Here is a 23,105-nt window from a genome sequence, read left to right on the forward strand (position 1 = left end):
GCCTCATTTAAAGCAGAATAAATTGTGTGTACTTCACTGGAATTGCTCTGGAATTTATTACAACTCTGCCAGAGTTACCAAAGAATTGAACTAACCCTTTTGATTTTTGCTGGGTTTGTACCGTTTTGAGATCAAGGTCTGACTCCGAACTGCTTCGAGTGTAAAATGGCATAATGTATTTTCAGTTCTCAGACTAACCTAGTTTTAAGTGTCACTATGGCAACAGCAGTGGGTTTTAGAGTAACAAAGATTAATGATTCCCTTGGCCAAGGCACTTCAATGGGTCATCTCACTCAGGAACAATGAAGATGTTCGACAGACAGCTGGGTCAAATGCAGAAGACAAGGTGCCCTGTCACTGCTAGCACAACGGACTGCATCTCGCTAATGCTGGGTTTATCACCAGCTCAAACGTCTTATCTTCTTCCTCTAGGATGAGGGCAGCATACAGTGACTGGTTTATTTGATTAAGCCTCTGTGTTCAGGCTGCTCAGCTAACTGGTAGAGTCACCATCTCTGAGGAGATTTTAAAGTATAGATGTGGCACTTAGGGACATGGTTTAGTGGTGGATTTGGCCATGTGAGGTTAATGATCAGTCTTAAAAGTCCTTTCCAACCTAAATGTTTCTATGATTTTTATCCAGGTTATTCTGATTTCATCTTCTTTCATTGTTGCTAAAAGAAATAGAATATATAAGATGTCAAAATGCAGGTTTTCAACTAACTTTAAGGAACTACATCTGTTGTTGAAGTAATTTTGTATTCATGTAAAATGGGAGCAGAGCATGGTGATTTGCAAGGAAAGAGTTGGTTCCCAAGGAGATTTTCATTTCAAGTCAGATAAAGTTATGAGCTGCTTCTTAGTTTTCACATTTACTGATTAGGAAAGATACCTACAGAAAGAGGCTTCGAATTCAAAGAGGTATGTTGAAAAGTCTGCCCTTTAAAAATAGTGCCCATTGCTTTTTAAATTTTAAAATCAAATTAACTTTTTAAGCTATTAAAAGAATTGACCTTAACTGCATTAATGCAATCATCTTGCCATATCCCCATCATACAAATTGCCCTAGAGGAAGAGCAATTATCATCCCAGAACTTTGCTTAATTATTGCCTGATTGCTTCTTCAACCTTACTCCTTTAAAATCATTCTTCCATTTCTTTCTTCTCATGTTTTCCTACCTTGTCCTGTACAAACTATCACCATTCCCTGCAAATGGACTCCCAAGTACAATTCCCCCTGGCATCACCTGGGCAGTATTTGTTTTGCCAGTCTAGATGTGCCATAGGTCTTAGGCTTCCTGTAGGCAAAAGTTCAATCAGCAAAAGAGAATGTGGAGAGGCCTCTGGAAGCATGTCTCTTTGAGCACCTGCTTCCTGATGCTGGGCTCAGATGAAACCTGTCTGAATTGCCGCTATTATTATTTTTGCAGTTGCAGAGATCCTTTAAAAGGGGCAGCTACAGCTATGCCTCCTTCAGGTAGCATTTTGAATCTTACAGCTATCCAGCCATATAATGACTGTAATAGCCAGCTCAGTCAGCCTGCTGTAATTGTACTAGAGTTCTATTTAATTTTCTTGGTGACCTGAGTATGCTGCTTATTTTGTTGAGTGTGTAATTGCGCCCCTGAGGAGATAAGGAGACAGGACATGAACATCATGATAAAAAGAAAATAATACTCCTACCATTTCTGATCTTAAACTAGGTGAAATAGAAAAAAAAAAGAAATATTAACATCTTCTTTTTAACATGAGTGCATCCTGCAGCATTCCTACCCATAAATGCTGTTCACATCAGATGTGCTTCTTGAGCATTTGGTTTATGTTCAATTTCTGATAATAGGCTTCTAGCAAACATCTTATGCTTTTGAGCCTGATGCTGTGCAAACTTTTACCAGCTGGGAATTAAGCAGAGAGTTATGAGTCTCCATCCAGAAAAGGCACTCTCTTTCCCTCCTCCTAGCCTCATTCTGAACTCCCATTTGAGCTACCATCAGAGTTAACAGAGCAGCTCATTTACTTCCTTCAATGGACATATCATGGGACTGGGCAGAGGAACAGCAGAAAGAGCTACGCCAGTCAATTCACCAATAGTGACTGGCTCAGTAAGCTGTGGGATGGGAATTTGCAATAGGTGTAGGTAAAATACCAAGACTATTAATCCCCAGTCCTTTCAGCAGGTATCTGTGGGTGATAACATTTTCTCAGTGGTTCCAAAGACATCTTCATCCATGCTTGGGGATATGCCTTGAAGTTTGAATTCACCTGTATCTTTATTAATGTGGTATTATCCAAGGGATAGCAACCTGAGCAGGAAAACACTGCCTACATGGGGAATGTCTCCACATAGTGTTAGCCTGTGTGATTTTAGAGGTCTTTTCCAACTGAAGATTCTGAGATTCTATGATTTCAGCTGCTGTCAGGCAGGGTCAGAGTTTACTGTGCAAGGAGCTGCAAAGCAGGGGAGAGGTCTTGGATCCTGTCCCAAGCTGCTTTTGAACTAGTGGAAATACAGTAGTAAATGCATACTAAAAAGACAGTTGGCATATACTGGAGTTACAAAATACATGTTATATTTCAAGAAGCCCCCCAGATGATGGATCTATCTGTAGCACAACATTTTCATTCCAAAGAATTCAGGACTTACAGCTTTTATCTAGCTGTTTTGAGAAAAAATAGCTTGGCAATAAAAGGACAATTAGGAAATTTGAGGATGTAATTTGCACAACACAATTAACTGCATTTTTAACATCATCCTCAAGCTATTTGTTTTTAAGGAGTAATTAAATTGTTTGAACCAAGCCACTGTAACTTCAATGCCTAACTACATCTCAGGATGTTAATTTTCAGCTGTAGAGTATCCAGCCTGTGCTCTCAATTGAGATGTTGAATGTTTATATCTTGAATTATTACACAGTTATTCTAGTTCTAAAGATATTTCCTTTCTTCAGAGTAAGGGAGAATGTCTCCCAGACCACTGACAGGTAGATGTTTACATATGCTGGTGATTTTAAGTTTACCTTAGAGTTGTTCCTGCATCTGCCACAGACTAATTGCTTAACGTTCCTCATTGTTTTCACTGGGGAGCAAGTGCTTCGTATCCAACCAGATATATGTTCTTGAGGTTGCTTTGTTCACTCAGTTATTCCATACTTCAGCCCCTCAAGTAGTGCAGACTTCATGTGCTTTGTGGAAACAAATGTGATATTTCTCTATGACTGCAAATTATTGTGAGCATATTAGATGACAAATGCTTTACATAAGGAAGAATGTATTAGCTGCTCATGTAAATACTGAGGATTCTTTTGATAGTTAGGGCTATCAGATTATCAGAGTTTCATGCTAGCATCCTGGTTTCTGACAGCTTCCTGGGACATCTCAGCAGTTCACTTAGTCTCCTAATGTCTGTGTGTATGTATATGTATATATGTGTGTGTGTATGTGTGTGTGTGTGTATAATTCCCAACCCCAATTCGATGCAAAATGAAATCATAACATTTATGTATTTCTCAGAATGATTGTGAAAACAAATGCATTGAAGATAGGAGTAGTCCATTATGTTAACATGGGTTTCAGAGCCACAGAAAGTGCTGTTTAAGTAAGTTATTTTTAAAAGCTGTGATTTATTTCTTGTAGGAATTGTGGCAGAAGTAGAGTTTATGGAGCAATTTAGAGTGGATGGGGCGCCTGGTGCCATGGTTTAGTTGATTAGATGGTGTGGGGTGATAGGTTGGACTCGATGATCTCAAAGGTCTTTTCCAACCTGGTTTATTCCATTCCATTCCATTCCATTCCATTCCATTCCATTCCATTCCATTCCATTCCATTCCATTCTATTCTATTCTCATTTGGGCCCTATGTTTTTTCATCTGAGACATGGCACTAATATAACATAGAAAGAGGTGGTCAAATAGGGTGTTGCAGCAAGTGTCAGTAGGCTACACATTTTATGTATTTTTTTTTAGTCTTGTCTGCTCACATAGTGTTAATTTATTACATGGATATAAGATTTTGCCACCTCAAGGGGTATTTTATATCTAATGTTATACATTATTTGCAAACTTAATCAATACCTGCATAGGGTAGCTTCAGAGGGAAGCTTCTGTGCTACAGGAAGTATTTGGTAAATCACCAGATGACGCCTTTCTGTGACAAGCAGTATGGAATAACTGTCCAAATGCAACATGAGGCTTTGCTGCAGGAGTTGCCAGCCCTTGTATGAGTCCTGGAACAAAAGTTTATTCCATATGGGTTAATGTTGTAGCACTTCATTTGATTGGGATTTTTCCATGGAAAGTCAAGTATCCATATATTGTAGGCCAGTACTCTGGCCTACATTCATCACCTTTGTTTTCACCTTTGTTTAAAGTGGGTATCATGCATTGCATTCCTTACCCTGAATTGAAGCATGTAACAAAACATCTGTTTATAAAATAGAAGAGGTTAATCTCTGTCAACAGTCATCTAACAGTAACTAAAGCAGCCCTATACAACAGAGGTTGGGATACAAATTTTACTATTAAGTGGTTCCTACTTTAATGCTATAAGTGTGAAAAAGTTCTCTGAATAGTTTGCTGTAGAATTCCAGTGAGGAGGCATGAAAGATTAATAAATAGAAAGCACATACTTTATATAACTTCATAGGGAACACTGGAAAAATCTCATCTAATGAGTCTTTAACAAAATTGAGTTTTGATCTGCTTCCATTTCTAATAGATAAGTTGAAAACTCCTGACAAGAGGAAAGAGGATGTTAATGGAATTATTTACAGCCTGTTAATGATACACATGCTAGAAAAGCTACCCTCCAACAATGAATGTTATTACAAGTTATATACAGATTCCTGGTCAAGAATATATTGCAGAAAAGCTCTTAGCAGACCAGCTGGCACAAGGCTGTCAAACAGTTTTAAGGTGTGTATTTGGGATTCTCTGCACAGAGCAAATAAGAGATAAACTGAGAGGAGAAAGGGAAGCATGAAGCAGTGACTGTATTGCCAACACACCTGGTCCTGCTTTCTCATCCCCACAGTGACACCTGTGCCAAATATGTGTTGTCCCTGCAGGACATGAAGTGATTTGATGCCTCATTTTATGAAATAATTTGTACTCTGTGGATGAAAAAAACACATTGTAAGCATGAAAGGGTTTTGCAGCAAAAAACAGAGTTGGGAAATAAGAATATGTGTATAGCTTTGTGTGTACTTTGAACTTCTTACCAAAATATGCTTGGGATCTACAGTACAAAACAGACTCAAAGCCCAGGTGGTTTATATTCTGTACAACCAAGCTATGAAATAGCTTTACTTGTCTGGAAAAAAACACATCACATCTACCATTTTTCCAGTCTTAGGTTTCTAGGCTTAGTCAATAATATCTGCTCGTTTATCAGCCCCATATAAGACAAGCAGCTCCTCCAACAACTCTCTTCTGTGGTCTTCAGCAAACTCCTGGCCAAGCTGTCAGCCCATGGCTTGGATGGGAGCACACTGCAATGGGTTAGGAACTGGCTGGAGGGCCGAGCCCAGAGAGTGGTGGTGAATGGTGCCACATCCAGCTGGCAGCCAGTCACCAGTGGTGTGCCCCAGGGATCAGTGCTGGGCCCCATGCTCTTTAACATCTTTATTGATGATCTGGATGAGGGCATTGAGTCCATCATCAGTAAATTTGCTGATGACACCAAGCTGGGGGCAGGAGTTGATCTGCTGGAGGGTAGAGAGGCTCTGCAGAGGGACCTCGACAGGCTGGGCAGATGGGCAGAATCCAACGGCATGAGATTGAACACATCCAAGTGCCGGGTTCTGCACATTGGCCACAGCAACCCCATGCAGAGCTACAGGCTGGGGTCAGAGTGGCTGGAGAGCAGCCAGGCTGAGAGAGACCTGGGGGTGCTGGTTGACGGTAGACTGAACATGAGCCTGCAGTGTGCCCAGGCAGCCAAGAGGGCCAATGGCATCCTGGCCTGCATCAGGAACAGTGTGGCCAGCAGGAGCAGGGAGGTCATTCTGCCCCTGTACACTGCACTGGTTAGGCCACACCTTGAGTACTGTGTCCAGTTCTGGGCCCCTCAGTTTAGGAAGGATGTTGACTTGCTGGAGCGTGTCCAGAAAAGGGCAACAAGGTTGGTGAGGGGCTTGGAGCACAAGCCCTAGGAGGAGAGATTGAGGGATCTGGGGTTGCTTAGTCTGGAGAAGAGGAGACTCAGGGGTGACCTTATTGCTCTCTACAACTACCTGAAGGGGGGTTGTAGTGAGGCGGATGTTGGTCTCTTCTCCCAGGCAACCAGTACCAGAACAAGGGGACACAGTCTCAGGCTGCGTCAGGGGAGGTTTAGGCTGGAGGTTAGGAGGAAGTTTTACACAGAGAGAGTGATTGCCCACTGGAATGGGCTGCCTGAGGAGGTGGTGGGGTCACCGTCGCTGGGGGTGTTCAGGGCGAGGCTTGACAGGATGCTTGGTTCCATGGTTTAGTTGATTGGGTAGTGTTGGATGATAGGTTGGACATGATGATCTCGAAGGTCTCTTCCAACCTGGTTAATTCTATTCTATTCTATTCTATTCTATTCTGATAGCAGAGCACAGCTCAGGCCAAGCTGCCACGAGTTGCAAGGCATCTTGCAGCTATCATTTGGCCCATGCTGGCTGCTCACACCCCAGCACTACACAAAGAAAGGATGCAGCTCTGAGGCTATTTGCAGGTGCAGCACTCTGTGGCACCACCACTGTCCTGGGGACACTTGTGGTACATTCTCCCTTCAGTGTGACAGAAATGTCAGCTGTTGTTTACTGGTCCATTGGCATCAGTAGCATTGAGGATCAGCAAATGACTGCAAGTACAGGGCTCTGTGGAGAGTGAAATCCTAGCTGCTTTCATACCTTTACTAATATGTAGTACTATTTATTCTCTTAGCTTCTGTGTATTGGGGAAAAAGATCTAGAAAGGGTGAAGATCACATTTTGGAATTTCCCAGGCTCATGTTGTCAATTATTGTTTTTTCTAGCTTTCCAGTAGACCCTGAACAGATTTAATCTACATTTCAGTGCCAGTGTTATTGTGAGAAGGAGTTACAAATGGATGGAGTTCACACAGTTGACCTGTTTTTAAAAAGAAGATTCTCTTTAACTCTCAATATGTTGTGTTTGCCTCTCTGCTTTTTCAGGAGGATCAGATACATTTTGAAATGAAAACCTGAGAGAGTGCACACCATCAATGTTTTATGGCCTGCACTAGAGGATTATTAATCTTTTGTTCTAGTTACACTGATAATGCTTTCTCCCCACATCAAAATAAACTTTAATTTATCCCTCCATCATGTTTTTGGGCTTTCTTAAGATGCTGCCCCTTGAGATCTGCCCCTTATGTGAAATCAGCCATCACTGTTTCTCATTTTACACACAGAGCTCCTAAGAGGAGAGTACTTGCTGTAAAAAATCCCAGACTTTTTTGTTCTTCCTCAAAATTAATTTGTGTGAAAGTAAATATTTAATATCTGCCAGACTCAAATAACTAAGCTACACTTCAAAATAAATGGAATAGTAAAATTCCAATAATCCTAATTTACCAGTAGCACTGCAAACATTTATTTTCCATCCAGTTTGAATGGACTTTGACAGATCTGCATGTGTTTAGCCATAGCAAACACAAAGCAATACCTCTAGAGCTGTTTCATCCTCACCTTGAAAATTTCTCTGTGCCTCTGTGACAGGAGAGGTAACTGCTTGTTCTTCTTTTCTGGCAGGTACTGGACTGGATTGAAAACCATGGGGAAGCCTTTCTGAGTAAACACACAGGAGTGGGGAAGTCTCTACACCGAGCACGCGCACTGCAGAAAAGGCACGATGATTTTGAAGAGGTAGCACAGGTAAGGATCCAAATCACAGAATTCTGCTTCCTGGCTTGATTTTTTCTACTCCTCCACTAAGAAAAACATTATTGCTATTGTGAGTCACACTGCTGTCTTCAAACATTTGGAGCTTACCAGGATCCTATCTCCCAGGTTTGAAATTTAGCATGCACGCTGCAGAGCATGGTAGCAGCACCACTTACAAACAGAAAATCAACACGCTGGATTGATGGGAGATCTCAAACCTTGTAAGAAATTGCAAGCAGTGCACCAGACCTTAATGCAAAGTGTTGGGACATAGAGAAGTATGGTTTTGAGCAATAAAAAAATCAATTGTCACTCCTACAGTGGAAGTTGGGGAGAAAGCATCAGCTTTCTAGTGGAAAGCACCAGCTAGTAAAGAAGCAGGAGAAATACTAGAGCATGTCGCGTCCAGTTCTGGGGCCCCTATTACAAGAGGGATATGGGCATGCTGGAACGTGTCCAGAGAAGGGCCACAAGGATGATCAGAGGGCTGGAGCACCTCTCCTATGAGCACAGACTGAAGGAGTTGGGGCTGTTCAGTCTGGAGAAAAGAAGGCTCAGAGGTGACCTTATTGTGGCCTTCCAGTATCTGAAGGGGGCCTACAAGAAGGCTGGGGAGGGACTTCTCAGGATATCAGGTAGTGATAGGACTAGGGGGAATGGAATGAGGCTGGAGGTGGGGAGATTCAGGCTGGATGTGAGGAAGAAATTCTTCCCCATGAGAGTGGTGAAGCCCTGGAATGGGTTGTCCAGGGAGCTGGTTGAGGCCTGTCCCTGGAGGTGTTTAAGCCCAGGCTGGATGAGGCTCTGGCCAGCCTGATCTAGTGTGGGGTGTCCCTGCCCATGGCAGGGGGGTTGGAACTGGATGATCCTTGTGGTCCCTTCCAACCCTGACTGATACTATGATACTGTGTTTGCAGTAAGGGCAACTAAACTTCCATTCTTTATGAAAATACAGTATATTATGTGGATAGGGTTTTGTTTGGTTTGGAGGCAATTGTTACAGGATGATGAGATTATTATTTTTCCTCACAGGACAAGCAAGGCTTGTTCAGGAACATTGGTATGAAGCCAAAAGCTTGTATTTTTTTCCTTGAAGCTTGGTCATAGTACATGTCCAAACATATATCCCGTCTTTTTTTAGAGAATACAAAATAAAGAGAACATTTTATGAGTTCCTCCAGGGACTGAATAGCTGGTTTCTTTTTTCTTTTTTTTCCTTTATTTTGTTGTTGGGTTTTTTGTTCTTTTTGTTTCCTTGTTTGTAGTGTGTTTTGGTTGGTTGGTTTGGTTGGTTTTGCACAGTATCTTATAGGCAGAAATTATCCAGTCTCAGCTCTGGCCATCAGACCAAGTTATAACATTTCAGGTTAGATTAGAAGCACACCCTATCAGAAATTGATCTTCTGTAGAGGTACTTCTCCTTTAAGGTATTTCACATAAAATTCTAATTTATCTATGTAAAGTAGAATGTGTCAAATTCTTTGTCTTCCCAAAGCAGGTTATTGCTCAAATATTTCTCTGTGGCATAAGACAAAAATGTTATTAGACTTTGGATTTCTTTTTCTGTAGTACCCTTCCCACATGCCAGCCACATTTAGAATCATGCAATCATAGAATTGTTAGGGTTGAAAGGGACCTCAAGGATCATCTAGTTCCAACCCCCCTGCCATGGGCAGGGACACCTCACACTAGATCAGGCTGGCCAGAGCCTCATCCAGTAACATGGACATACCTCTTTCAGTGTACCCTCAGGGGAAACTCTTTCACTGTGTGGTGGAAGCTACTGGCTATGTTTAATTTCTTTCCTTTCCCTATATTCAATTTATATTTCTCTTAATCCCCCCATATTTATATAAAATCATAGAATCTTAGAATAGTTTTTGGTTGGAAGGGACCTTTAAAGGTCACCTAGTCCAACCCTTTGTGGTAAACAGGGGCAGCTTCAACTGGACGAGGCTGCTCAGAGCCCTGTCCAACCTGTCTTACCTATAATATAAATGCCAGAGAAGCAGATAAGGTAACAACCCTGAAATGTTAGCATGTTTTCTTCTACGTGCCTCTTAACCATGTTAATCATATTTGATTCTGCTAGCATGTTCTTATTTTACCAGTCCCTTAAATATCTTTTTTTACTTCTTTACCTCCTCTTTGAGCAGTACTTCTGGAAGTGTAGGAAACAAGAACAGATGAGAAAAGACAGGAAAATAATATGGTCTTGACAATAGAGAGGAGAGCAAGCTGTGTCTGCATATGGAAGTGAAAAGCTCACTTAAGGCTTGCTGTACTGGATGATGTCATTTTGGAGATACATCAGGGTTTAGGAACCTTACAGATGTGTAGCTGGCATGCATAGGTACCAGAGTAAGTCAGATAAAATTAAGTCACTTAACACTTTTTTAACCCCTCTGTCAGTCATCCTTCTACAATAATTGAATGTATCTGTCTGTGAATAACTTTAGACACATTTCCATTTACTTCATGAGGCCAAATTCAGAGCATGAATCTAGCTCAATGGCCACGTGTTGAAACCAAGGTGGGTGTCTGGGAGGAGGACAGAAGTATAGTTTTGCATGGGTATAGAACCTCTTAGGCTCCTCTGAATCTGATTCTTCTACATCATATGTTTTAGCATCAATTAGTGTCTCATTGTCCTGCCTGGACAATTGTGAACTGTCATGCTTAGTCCTGCACTCCAAGTATGAAGTTTATGGTGTCTCCCAATTAGAAATAACTGACACAAGTCGAACCTGGTTACTTTCCCCTCTGGCTTTGACAGGACTAGTTTCCTCTGGTGCATTCACACCAGAATACCATTGCTGATTTATCAGGCCTGTCTGCAGTGTGACACTGGAATGTGGTGCTGGCGAATGGACATGGGGACATGCGCTGAGGGGAAGTGAAAGGAATCTCAGGCTTTATCTAGGGTCAAGGACTTGAAAATATAATACTCTCTGCTTTGGAAAGAGTAATAGCAAGGGTAAGAGGGGAGGCCATAAATATATCACACCTGGAGTTCTCCTGCAGAAGCTTCTAGTGAGGTCAATTTTGTGGTTGGGAAATAAATCTCCTCCCCACTCCGATTATGAGCATTTTATATTCTGCTCACTCCCTTCTTGATGCTTAACTCTTTAGAGTTGTTTGGTAATTATTTCTAACTTAGGCTTAATGATTTGTCACCTTTCTGAAGGCATATCTTTGTCCTAGCTAGGGTGGATAACCAGCTTATTCTCACTACATACATGTGCTAAAATGCTGAAACAAACTGATGAGTTCACCCATTCCCCTCATCAGAATGTTAACCACTGGCATGAAGGACAATAGAGTTGTGTTTGCTTTTCATGAAGAAAAATACCCCCACAACCACCCACCAGCAATAAAAAGACAAAAGAACAACAACAAAACAAAAGCCAAAAGCAAAAGAAGGAAAGTGTAATACTGACATACCTGGTGAGATAAACAGCATTTGCTTTTGGTAATTCTCTGAAAACAAACAACAACAACAACAAAACCCCAAACCAAACAAACAAAAAACAAAAATCCACTTAGCCTGCCTTACAGTAAAAATTCATTCTCCACCATCTACTTTCTCTAGTTTCTGATATATTTATTCCTATCTCCTACCGTTTCAGGAAGGTATTTGCAAAGGTCAGATGAAAAGCAATTTTCCTGAGTTTTCTTGATGTTTTCAGCAGTGGGCAAAACATTGCTGTTTTTGAATGCATGTAAAGAAAAGCAGTCTATCTGGGATTGCTGGGCTGAGAAATGCTCTGATTGACTGACCTGCCAAGGCACTAGATTGAGAGGTGGAACGTGCTCCCCCTATGTCTCATTAGAAATGCCACAGATTTATAAATCTGGATGTAATGATTCAATCAGGCATGGCCCAAATAGATCCCATTCCTGCATACAGCTGTGCTCAGAAATGTCAGTGATTCCAGAGTGCTGCATTGTGGGCAATAGGAAATATAATTTGGAGTCCCTCTCTCTCTCCTAACTGCTGTTTAGACAATACTCTGGTGCATTTTTAACTGTATTTATTCTCCATGGAATGCAGAGGTGGAAAATGTGTGGATTTGTTTTACAAAGCCTGAGCTCCTGGGAGGGAGGTTGCTGTCTGGTATATACCTGTGACTGTTTCTTAGCCAGTGCTGATACTGTTCATAGGCTGCCACCCTGAAAATGCCAACCTTAGGCACAGTACCTACCACACAGTGAAAGTGAAGAGTCAGGTATTGCTGCTGAGGTAGATATCAAGATACCACCATAAAAAATACCACTCTGGATGTAGCTGCAGTGACAGCACCTTTGCTTGCTTTCAATTACTTTGTGCAGGTCAGATGACCATACTTCAGCCAGTGATGACTGTAAATGCAAACATAATGTGATTTTAGACCCTCTAACTTTTCATTATTTGGGCTTTTACCCTGAAAAGCATTGTGCTTTCCAATTGTAAAATTCTGTTAACTGACTTTGATTCCCAAAATCTCCCAACACTGGTCTAGTCCTATTCTATTCTATTCTATTCTATTCTATTCTATTCTATTCTATTCTATTCTATTCTATTCAACACTACTGAGTTGAGCTGGCACATGATGAAACCCCTTCTCCTATTCTCTGTATATGAAGATAGAGGCCCAAGATCAGTCTCCTCCCTTCTAGTATTGCTGGCAGTCAAAGGTTAAGGACATCCTCCTCACGAAGAGCATCAATGGATTTGTACTGGTGCAAAATTAAGAAAGATACCGGGAGGACTGTTCCTTTGCACAGTGCTGCCACAGGGCAGAGTGGTTTTGCATGCGGAACGATGTGAAACAAACATTTCTGTAGACTTTGGGCATTTCTGGTCTTTTCCCTGAGACACGCCGTTAAGAGTCCCGCATTTTTGGCACTCGAGGGCCCATCAGTACGTGTTTCCACCTGCAGATGGCACTCGCAATGCACTGCAAGAGCCTTTGCCACTGCCGGTAAGCAGAGTTGATGTTCTAATCCAAACTAACCAAACATTGTCTCCAAGTGAAATGAAGCAGAAGTGGAAGCTGGCTCATACGCTCTCCCCTTGGTGTTCTCCAACCCCTGCCAAAACCCACGTTGTTCAAGGTCACTCAGAAAAATAACCCTATTATTTTTCTTTTTTTGTAAAAGCAAAGCTGAGCAGCCTGTGCTTCAATGCAAGGTGGTACTTGTCATCTGTGTTTATGGGATAGGCTGCTCTCCAATCTGCAGAGCTGCTTTAAAGGCTCTTGGGCCACGTTATAGCTCACAGCTACAACTGAGGGTTTTTTGTTTACTAGCTATGTATGCATTTGCATGCAATGACTGGAGTACTTTTCATGGTAATCTAAAGGCACTGAGGTTTACAAGGTAAAATATCATAACTGCAGCATGCAACAAAGCACAAATTCTGAATGGCCTTGGATCAAAATGTGTGGACTTGTCTCTCATTAAAAAAAACCAACTCAGTAAGAAGGTTGACTGCAGGCTGAGTTGCAGCCATTGGAGTTTATGGGGCTTTTGTGTATGTCCACTTCAAGCCCTTTGACTAAAACAATCTTGATTTGGGTACATGGCTGCATCCTGCATTTCTGACATGGAAGATTTTACAGGATCAATTTTGCCAAAGTATTTATGCAACAGAGTAGGCTATTCTTGAATTATTACAAAGAAAGAGAGACAGACAACATGTGAGCAAAAGTGCTGAGCTTTGAAGTATGCCATTTGGGAAGCTGTTTAGTTTTCCTAGTTTTATGTTATCTATGCTTGCATTCCTCCAAGACAGCTTTTGGAAGATGATGATTAAACACCTGAACACTGGCTTTGAACTGTCAAAGTTAACCTTATGTGTACATATATGGTTCTTCTAAGATTCACCTCTTCTTTTTGTTCTTCTCAGTGAGGTAAATGTATTTTCTGCAAGGGAAAGATTTCAGAGGACACTTTGTCCAAGGGCCTGTATCATAGCCTAGAAATCAAAGATCAGGGAATTTATGCCTCAGTGTTCCTGTCTAGAGTATTCCCTTCCTCCATTGTGCTGTTACTAAAATGCTGTCAGTTCAGAGTTGTCAAAAAGCTCTTGGAGATAAGAAGAACTTTAAAGTGTAAGTACAGTAGAAAATATGATTATATTGTTTGTCATGTGAAATAGCCTGTTGATTCATTAATAAATCCTGCAGGTATTTTGGTCCCACATAATTTTACTTGAACTGCTTTAAAACTAAGTGAGGTAATGGAATAGCCAGGCCAAAGCTGAACTGCAAGCAGCTACTTGTTTGGCCTTCAGGATAAAAACCTAGTGCTTTCCCATAGAAATTTCAGCTCTGTTGGATGTCATTGTTCTAATGTTTGGCATGAAGTTCAAAACTGATGTAAAACAGCTAGGCATAAATTAGGAGCCCGTGCTGATAATGAGCACTTACGGAGCATTGTCCCAGGGTGATTTTCTTTTTACTATTATTACTATTATGGTGTTTAACATTTGTGGGACCTACCTGGTTGTCGAAAGTATGCTTTAATTTTCCCTTTGGATTGGGTGACTGAAAAACTATGTAGGGCCAAACCAAGGAGAAAGCAATTAAACCTGGTAAGATCCATGCTCGAAGTGAGAAAAAGTAACTGCAGCTTCAATAATGTCATAGCTTTAAAAAACTAACAAAAACGTGCGAAAGGCAACAAAAAATTAGCCCTGCTCTTGTCTTCATCATCCTTTGCATGGTGATTAGCAAGCTCTTAAGCTATTATCTTCGGTTTCCTGTTCATTTATTTAGATGTACTCACTTTTACAGGGAGAGGAAAAAGTGCCCATTGACAGCAGATTACACAAGCCTTTGTATTGTGGTAGGAACTTTGTTTTCCAGAACTCTTTGTTTCTTGTCCTGGCCGGCAGCAGGCTGCATTGGGCAGTCACAGGCACCAGAGAAAAGTTGAGCTGCTTGTATATGGGCTGTCTGTGAAGGTTAGGGACTTCTGGATGTAAAACTTCTAACAGCACAGCTGAAGGGTCACATAGTTTAGCATGGAAGCAGTACTATAATTTTTTGCATGAAGTCCAGCAGCTTCTGGATGACTCAGGACATAATGACATGGCAAGTGCAGAGACATTGAAACTGCTCTGCACAGCCTGAGCTAGGAACCAGAAAGGCTGGGAAAGGCTGAGTGGTATTGCTGCACTAGCTGTAATGCTATGGGGACTCAGCTGCCAGACGTATGTCAGAAGCAGGCCATGTCGGACATGCTTTCCCCTGAGGAAGTGTGATACTCCACAGAGTATGCTGCAGATATCAGTGCTGTGCTCCACTGCATGATACAGACATACCCATGGAGACTTCATTAGCAAGGCCTGCTGAAAGAGCATTTTGGCTAATTTTCTGAAAGCAATGTAATTGAACTGGTGGCTGTTTGTACTCCATGATTTAGTGGTAAGGGGTAACCTGTTTTTAGAGAGACCCTGTAACAGCACACATATATTCCTGGCAATCACATGAAGAGCTGTGCCTGTTGTGCTATGTCTCTGAGTTTGCATTTCATTGTATTTCTCCTCAAGCTCGAGGTGATTTTCTTCACCAAATCACATGACAGCTGGATCTTTTCATTAGACTGCCTGCAGCAGGATTCACAATCTAAATACTCCATATAAAATCTCAAGGCTTGGCAGCACAATGCATTTCTGACAACTGCCAGGAGCTAGCTTGCTATCACTGGTTTATTTGGGTAGGTTTATTTTTGCATCTTTAAAATAGGTTCCTTTAATTTGCCTGTAAATGCATTGTGCTGTTCCAATGGCAGACTGGGAGATGATGAAGCTATTTTTTAAAAGTGTATTTTTAATTCTAGAGGTTCTGGAAAATGGAATTTCTATTCTCTGGAGGCTTTTTGTATCAGAAGAGACAGGCAGAATTTCCTATAGAAAATGAAAAATCCTAGAATTTGAGGGTTTTTTTTAAGGCCATAAATTTCTCAAGGAGAACTTTGGAACACTAACATGTTACATAACATGCAAACTAAAAGCACATTTAATATGGTAGCGGTGACTGAGCTGAATAAACATATATCTGAAACACAAGGGGTATTTACCACTGACAATTTCTGTGAAACATACCCACACCACTCTTTTAACTGACCTGTGTATATTAATGAAACCCATTGTCAGCTAAAGGTTTTTGATCCTCTGTGATAATTATTCTTCGTAGTCTTCTTATTGGCAGGTCAGTGGGCTATCAAACCTACCTATTGATTCAAGAAGATTAAGTGCAGCAAAGTCCAAACCTCATTTGTAGTGGTGGTAGACTAGTGCTCTTCAATTCAATGTCTTGTAGCTATTGATGGTGGTGGGGGCTGAGGAGTAGAAAAGTGACAGTATGAACCTGATCAGAGTTTTTAATCTCTGATTTTGTGACAGGGCAGCTGAAGGAGCTGCCCAGGGCTGTGTGGTGTCCTGTGGGCCAGCCAGCAGTGTGACTAGGAGAACAGCACGACATTAGACACAACTGAATTGTGACCCTGCTGCAAGTCACAAATATGTTGCTTTGCAGACATCTGGTAAAGGAAATTTCATGTACAGTAACCAAATATCAGAGAGATTTGTATTCCAAAAAAGCAAAATAATTTTCAAGGAAAGATTTTAGGTATTGGTTATCACTGTGCAGATGTTCTGGGAAGAGACTAACTGGGTCCAATTGAGCACTCTGCTGCAGAGGATTTAGAACAAATCATGCTTCCATTTCCATGGAAATTACTAACAATTAACTTGTGCTTAAGAATGGAGAGCTCAGTTCAACAGCTCTACGCTGCAGAGAAGCTACTTAGCATTGTGGTTGTCCCCCTCTGCTTTTCTTATTGCATGGTCCCTAATTATTGAGACGAAGGATGTCCTCTTCTTCCCACAACAGGCATTTGGATTGTTGAAACCCACATTTGCATTATGAGCCTATTGCTAATGTTTTTATGGATTATATGGAAATAAAAAGTATTCAACATTTTACAGCACATAAATCTCTTTTAAAATTTATTTCCCTGGGATAGAGTTCACATCTCCATTTCCCCCATATAGAAACAGGGCAACATCAGTGGATTTATAGGAATCTTCTGTAACTAGATGTGTGTGAACAGGGACAAAAATCCTAGTATGTATATAAATAATTCACTTGTTGATTGATTGCATGTAATCTAGCCATTAATATTGCCCTTGGTAACTGAGGTATGTGGGGCTGGCTTTGCATAACCAAGCCCCAAGAAAACACTGGTTTGTGTCACTATGGAAATGGCAAATCATTTGAGGCATTTAGGCATCTTTGTTTAGCATCTGGTTCAGAGCACTACTATACGCAAACATGCAGGTTCCTCGTCTTTGCTGAAGAGAATTCTATGATTGACATGAGAAAAGCAAACAGAATCGACCTTCTCATGTCACTGCACTTACATGGAAGCTTGTTTGGGGAGAAAGAAATTGCAGATTTTTGAGAAGTCAGGAGCTGAGACAGGAGGTGTTTATGAGCTGTCAGTGAGTATGTGCACGTTTGTCTAGCATGATTGCCTGTGCTACTATGTAGCCAATACTACAGACAACATGTGCCCAAAATAATGACACTGTGTCCTGTTAGCATTATTATTAATATTCATTAGTAGTAATCAATATTAATAGCGTTCAATGGATAAGGTGTTTGTGTTGGGGTTTTCTTCTGTGCACTGTAGGTAACTTCTGACATTAGTGAGGTCACAGCTATGTGGCAAATGGAGAGCAGAGCCTGCTTTTGCCTCCCCTGGAGTAGTACTGGGGCTCAGTGCGGGTGTGCACAGCGTAAAAGGGCGTTTGTGACTCATTAATATAAAGGAAAGCGCAACCTTCACTTTAAATGTGTCAACCTGAGAGCTGAAGTGAATGCATTGAGTGTTTGGTGAAATGAAGGGGGTCTCTGCATGGAGAGGAGAGATGTCTGAGAGCGTGAATTTTTGGCTGCTGGCTCCTCGTTGCTTTGCCTGTGGTCAGGATGTGTATTGATGACCAGAACTTGGATTTGTCAGCACCCACACAAAGTTGAGTGCAGGAAGTACTTGAAGTGTGCAGCTGGCCATGGCAGGGCCAAGAGGCCTGGTACGATTATAGTGTTACTTTGTTGTCTTCTGGGGTTTTAGGCTTTAGGCTAGTGGAATACTTTTTAACATCACAAGTAGCTATTTGCTCCCACCCCAAAAGCAGCTCAAGCAAATACTGCCCAGTCAGAAATGCAGTCAAACCATTCCTCCTTTCTTAAAAGTAACCATTTCTGACTCGTTTCACGGGGTGGCAAGCTGTCCCTCCCAGTTCGAGGCCCTTTCCTGAAGGATTCGTAGTTTAATCTGTGCCAAAGCCTAGTTCGTCAGTGCACACCAAGTGATGGGTTCCTTTCCCACTGTGCTCCTCTGTCAGGCACTGAAAACCAAATGAGGGAGAAGAAGCCTCACAGCACAGCCATGGCTGTGCAGCCAGGCTGAAATACCGGCGACGCACCAGAGTGTGTGCTCCCCCATGGGACCGGTAACTGGGTCACTAGGGCATTTAATCACTGTGACTTTAGTTTTCATATAGTCACATGTAAATGTGGGACAGGAAAAAAAGAAGGTACTTCAGAGCACAGAACAGAATCTGATTGTGTGCTAGGATAGGAACACAAAATAAGGAGATTATTTAGGGATGAGAATGGTGAAGGGAGTGTGAAGTGCTGCTTGGACCTGCTGGGCATTCCTCCAGGGGTGGGGGCTGATGCCCAAATCTACTGCTTGGGATTTGGCACAAAGCTGAGACTTTGGAATAGCAGGGAAAGAGAGATCAAAGGACAACTTGAAGAGAATTTCTCTGATCTTTGTTTTTGTCTCATGTTATGTCCAGTCTTGTCCATTGTGGGCCTGATTTTGGAGAAAGGAGGATTACACAGGGATTTGGAAGTATTTGGCAACATTAAATAAAGAATACACTAGAAAGCTCTCAGGATTTTTTAATAGTAAAAAAAGAAAGGCATATGTTGACTCTAGAGGCAGTATCTCATATGCCTGCAATGTTCTTGGAGATCTACTCCATGCCAAAAATCAGTACATTTTATAGCACGAAGATTTCTGATGGGAATACTGTTCTGCACCAGATCTCTCATTGTAAGTCATTATTCACATGTTTTTATCTCAAATTATGTGTGGCCACCTAATAAGAGCCAGGAGTAAGAAAATGTTATCTTTGTAAATCTCTGTTGTGATTACAGATAACCTGAATTGAATTTCACACAGTAGAACACATTTTTTAAATGCACTCCATATGAATGCTTTCAGACCAACATGAAAAATGTTCATTCCTGTCTGGAAATTTTCTAAAGCATATGAATAAGTCTGGTGTAAAAATAAATACAAAAAAAGGTTTATTGATTCCAGAGTAGTGAAAACCCCTTTTGTGTTTCCTCATTATAAATACGCAGTGCCTCTCACTAGCTGTTACAGAAGATTTTGATCTTTTAAAGTTGTAGGACAGATGAAGCCCCTTGTCCATTTTGCTTTGGTGGCACCTGTGAAGAACTAATTTGATGGGTGATCTATACAGACAGTTCACATGTCAGGGAAATAACAGTGGCTAAAAATGGGTTTATAAGTCTAATAAGATTCAGAGAATGGTTTCTACTCATTTGGAACAAATTCCAATGTGTAAACCACATCAGAGAGCTGAATTAATGTTGACAGTGAATAGACTCTGAATCCAAAGAGACCATCTTTCTGACCTGCTCCTAAGAACTCTGTGCTGGAACAGGAGATGAAGTAAAAAGTTATTTCAAGTTCAACCAAAGATAAGGAGGATGCTTTATGCTTGTAGACATCAGCGGGGCATTCACCATTACAGAATCACAGAATGTTAGGGACTGGAAGGGACCTCAAAAGACCATCCAGTCCAACCCCCTTGCTAGAGCAGGATCACTTAGAGCAGATCACACAGGAACGCATCCAAGCAGATTTTGAATACCTCCAGAGAAGGAGACTCCACAACCCCCCTGGGGCAGCCTGTTCCAGTGTTCTGTCACCCTTACAGTGAAAAAACCCAGCTTCATCATGTTTACATAGAACTTCCTATGCCTCACCTTCCATGATTGTTACGTGATGCATACCCAGTATGTGGAGGACATGTTCTGCTCTTGACTGCCTGGTCTGTATTTGGCTGTGTAGGAATTCTTAAGCTGAAAGCTCTGAAGAACTTGGGTCAAAGTTTTGCTGAATTTTCTTCTGTTAAACATTATCTCATTCGATAAAGTCTCCTGTCACTCAAAATGCTCTTCAAGAAAGGTCTTATAACCTGTCTCTGCATTAATGGAAATAAAGGCATATATGAGTTGGGGTAGTGGCTTTGGGGGAAATGGGGAGAAGAAAGGCTTTGCTGTCTTATTTAAAGCAGGTTTCATAAAACCCCAGACATTAGAAACAAAGCCAGGCAGCTTGCAGAATTCACATCCTTATAGGTTTATTTCTGCAGCTGTTTTCAAGGCAGCAGCATTGCCAGTTGGTACTGAATTTTCCCAGGGCTACTGACAGACCAAAGCCTTTTAATACTGTTGTCTCTATGTCTTTGAAATCTGCAAACTGTGAGCATGATATTAAACCCAGAATACCTAAAGTTACTTCAGGAGACAGGTAGGACTTGATAATGCTGTTGTGGTTGCACTTGTGCCTGCAGGGCTCAGAAAAGATGTGAGCTGAGCTGAGACAGGAAAAAATACTGTGCCCTCCCAGGTTGCTGCTCACCTTCGAGCTGTCACACATTTGTTTCTCCACTCACCTTTTCTTTCCCGCTATCATAAAGAAGTTGTAGTGCTTTGCTGTGAACTATCTGAGCATGTTGATGATATTTATCATTTGAGAAGCTTTCAAAATGCTGTGTTTCCCTCCTGACAGTTTGCCTTCTTGTGTTCCCTTGTAATTCTCACAGAAGAAAATGTTTTCCTCCCCTTTTCTGAGTTTCAAAGGCTCAGGTGCTTTACAGTCACTTAAGCAGCTGTCATTCATACACTCTGCTAGTCACCCAATTATCAAATAAATGTGCAGTGATAATACAGGTTTACTGGTACACTCACTGTGCTGCATAACACTAACCAATACCAAATTATAGCAATATTTTGCCTTAAAAACATTTTGGTTTCATGTTTGATACCAGAACTACTATATAATGGAATCTCAGTCTGTTATGTTTTCTTCATTGTTGTGATCTCCTTGCTGTTGCTCTCTTTCATGTGCCTGTTCCTGTGCAAGGATGTTCTCAAAGAGAAGGGAATGAGCTCTTTTCACGGATATTACCAAGGATCAAATGCCAGGATAAAACCTGGCCAATAATCGTCAGTTTCAGATATCTTCCCTAACTCTTGTAGATCCTTGTACTGTTCATAAAACATTGAAAATACTGAAACAGTCAGAGGAATATTTCATCATCTTATTTTAATATGCTGTTTAGATACACTTCTCCCAGAAGGGCAGTAGGGTGACAGAAAAAAAGAATATATTCCTGTAAGCACAAAATGAGCCTACATATCAAGTAGATACTGTTTCTATTTAGGGTGCCTTAAGGTCCAAATTGAAATATCACTGCTGGCTTTGAGGGGCTGTGGCACCACATAAGTTAATACTAAGTTTCTTCAATGCAGTCTTCAAAAATTATATCCATGGATGATTCTTTAGTTTGTAAACATTGCTGTATGTTCCTGGGGAAATGCTGCTTTCTCAGCTGACAACCTTGGGAAAGACACCCAAGGCCCCCTGCCTGGAAGTGTTCAGGGTCAGTCTGGGTGAGGCTTTGAGCAACCTGATCTAGTAGCTGGTGTTCATTCCCTTGGATTGGACTAGATGTTCTTTAAGGTCCTTTCTAACCCAAACCATTCTATGGGTTTAGATTCTGTGATTTGCTTTGTGGAGCTAAAGCTTAATTTTTGTCCAAAGGGATGCTTTTCCAATTCCTATGCAGAATTTTGCTGCTGAAAACATCTTAAATCACATGTCACAAAGTATTAAAGTGCATGTATATCTGGTAGTGTAAGAGACAGCTTCTTCAATGATGTGTATCAGACACTAGTGTAATCCTGCAGTGGTATGTCCTCCTCAGAACATGACGTGTGCAGATTGCTTCCACAGAAAGAGTAGGGCCATTGACTTAACTCATATTGCTTGAGTTCTTTAGCAGTTTTATTTCATAGAGGAGATTGCACACATAGTATCATAGTATCAGTCAGAGTTGGAAGGGACCACAAGGATCATTTAGTTCCAACGCCCCTGCCATGGGCAGGGACACCCCACACTAGATCAGGCTGGCCAGAGCCTCATCCAGCCTGGTCTTAAAACACCTCCAGGGACTGGGCCTCAACCACCTCCCTGGACAACCCATTCCAGGGCTTCACCACTCTCATGGTGAAGAACTTCCTCCTCACATCCAGTTTGAATCTCCCCACCTCCAGCTTCATGGCATTAGTATACTAATTAAAGCAAGGAAAAAGGGGGAAGTTTGCCAGGCTCCAGGTGAAACCTGCAGTGGGTGTAGTCTATCTGCCTAGAAAAAGAATGCAGTCCCTTATCTCCCCTCTTGCAAAAAAATAATAATTAATCTTATAACATTAAAAAAAGTAAATCTAATCAGAAGTTTGAAAAGTCTAGATCTCTGTCAAACCTGCTCTTGAGCATTCTGATGTAGAAGAAGAAAATAGCTCTGGTGGCATTCAAAGTCCCTACACAGATGATGCACTTCAGCTGTGACAGAAAAATTCAGTGCTAGTTAAGCTGACCACGCTGAGCAAAAGAAGTTAGCTTCTGTGCATCCACGTGTCTTTAAATACTACTATCGGATGTGATGTGTGATGTTAGGAGACATTTAAACATTTCAATGTGTGTTTCAGTGGCATTCCATTGAGTTAATTAGTGTGATTGCACTGGTGTGATAAAGTATACCGTAGGTGACTTCTTTTTTTGAATCTGAAGTAAGGCCTCAATATGAAATATGACAAAGAACAATTCTTTAGCTGATGTATTTCCAGCTACTAATCCTAATCTTTCTTATTTATTAGTTTGAAGGTCTAAGGTAGCTTTTAAACAATTTTGCTGAGCTTTCAGCATTTGAATGTAATGTGTGTCACTCTTTCAAAATCAAAATATATTAATCTCTTTTTCTATGTGAGCCCTGGGGGGAAATCATTAAAAAAGGATAATGATACATGGAAAAATATCTACTTCTTGGTGATTGTTAGTGAAGATGCTGTGTCACA

The 23,105-nt window shown here is 41.2% G+C and overlaps 1 protein-coding gene across 11 annotated transcripts in view; it reads left to right on the forward strand.

Moving 5' to 3' along the window:
• The window catches only part of KALRN (kalirin RhoGEF kinase), a 548,250-nt gene that overhangs the window by 288,621 nt on the left and 236,524 nt on the right, over positions 1 to 23,105 (forward strand). For all 11 annotated transcript variants that reach the window (XM_054176436.1, XM_054176489.1, XM_054176457.1 and 8 more), the window contains one exon: positions 7,735 to 7,857. In XM_054176436.1, the coding sequence (XP_054032411.1) occupies positions 7,735 to 7,857 (123 nt within the window). The remainder of the gene's footprint in view (positions 1 to 7,734; positions 7,858 to 23,105) is intronic.

The sequence above is a fragment of the Dryobates pubescens genome, chromosome 2 (genome assembly GCF_014839835.1).
Source record: "Dryobates pubescens isolate bDryPub1 chromosome 2, bDryPub1.pri, whole genome shotgun sequence".
NCBI classification, from domain to species: Eukaryota; Metazoa; Chordata; class Aves; order Piciformes; family Picidae; genus Dryobates; species Dryobates pubescens.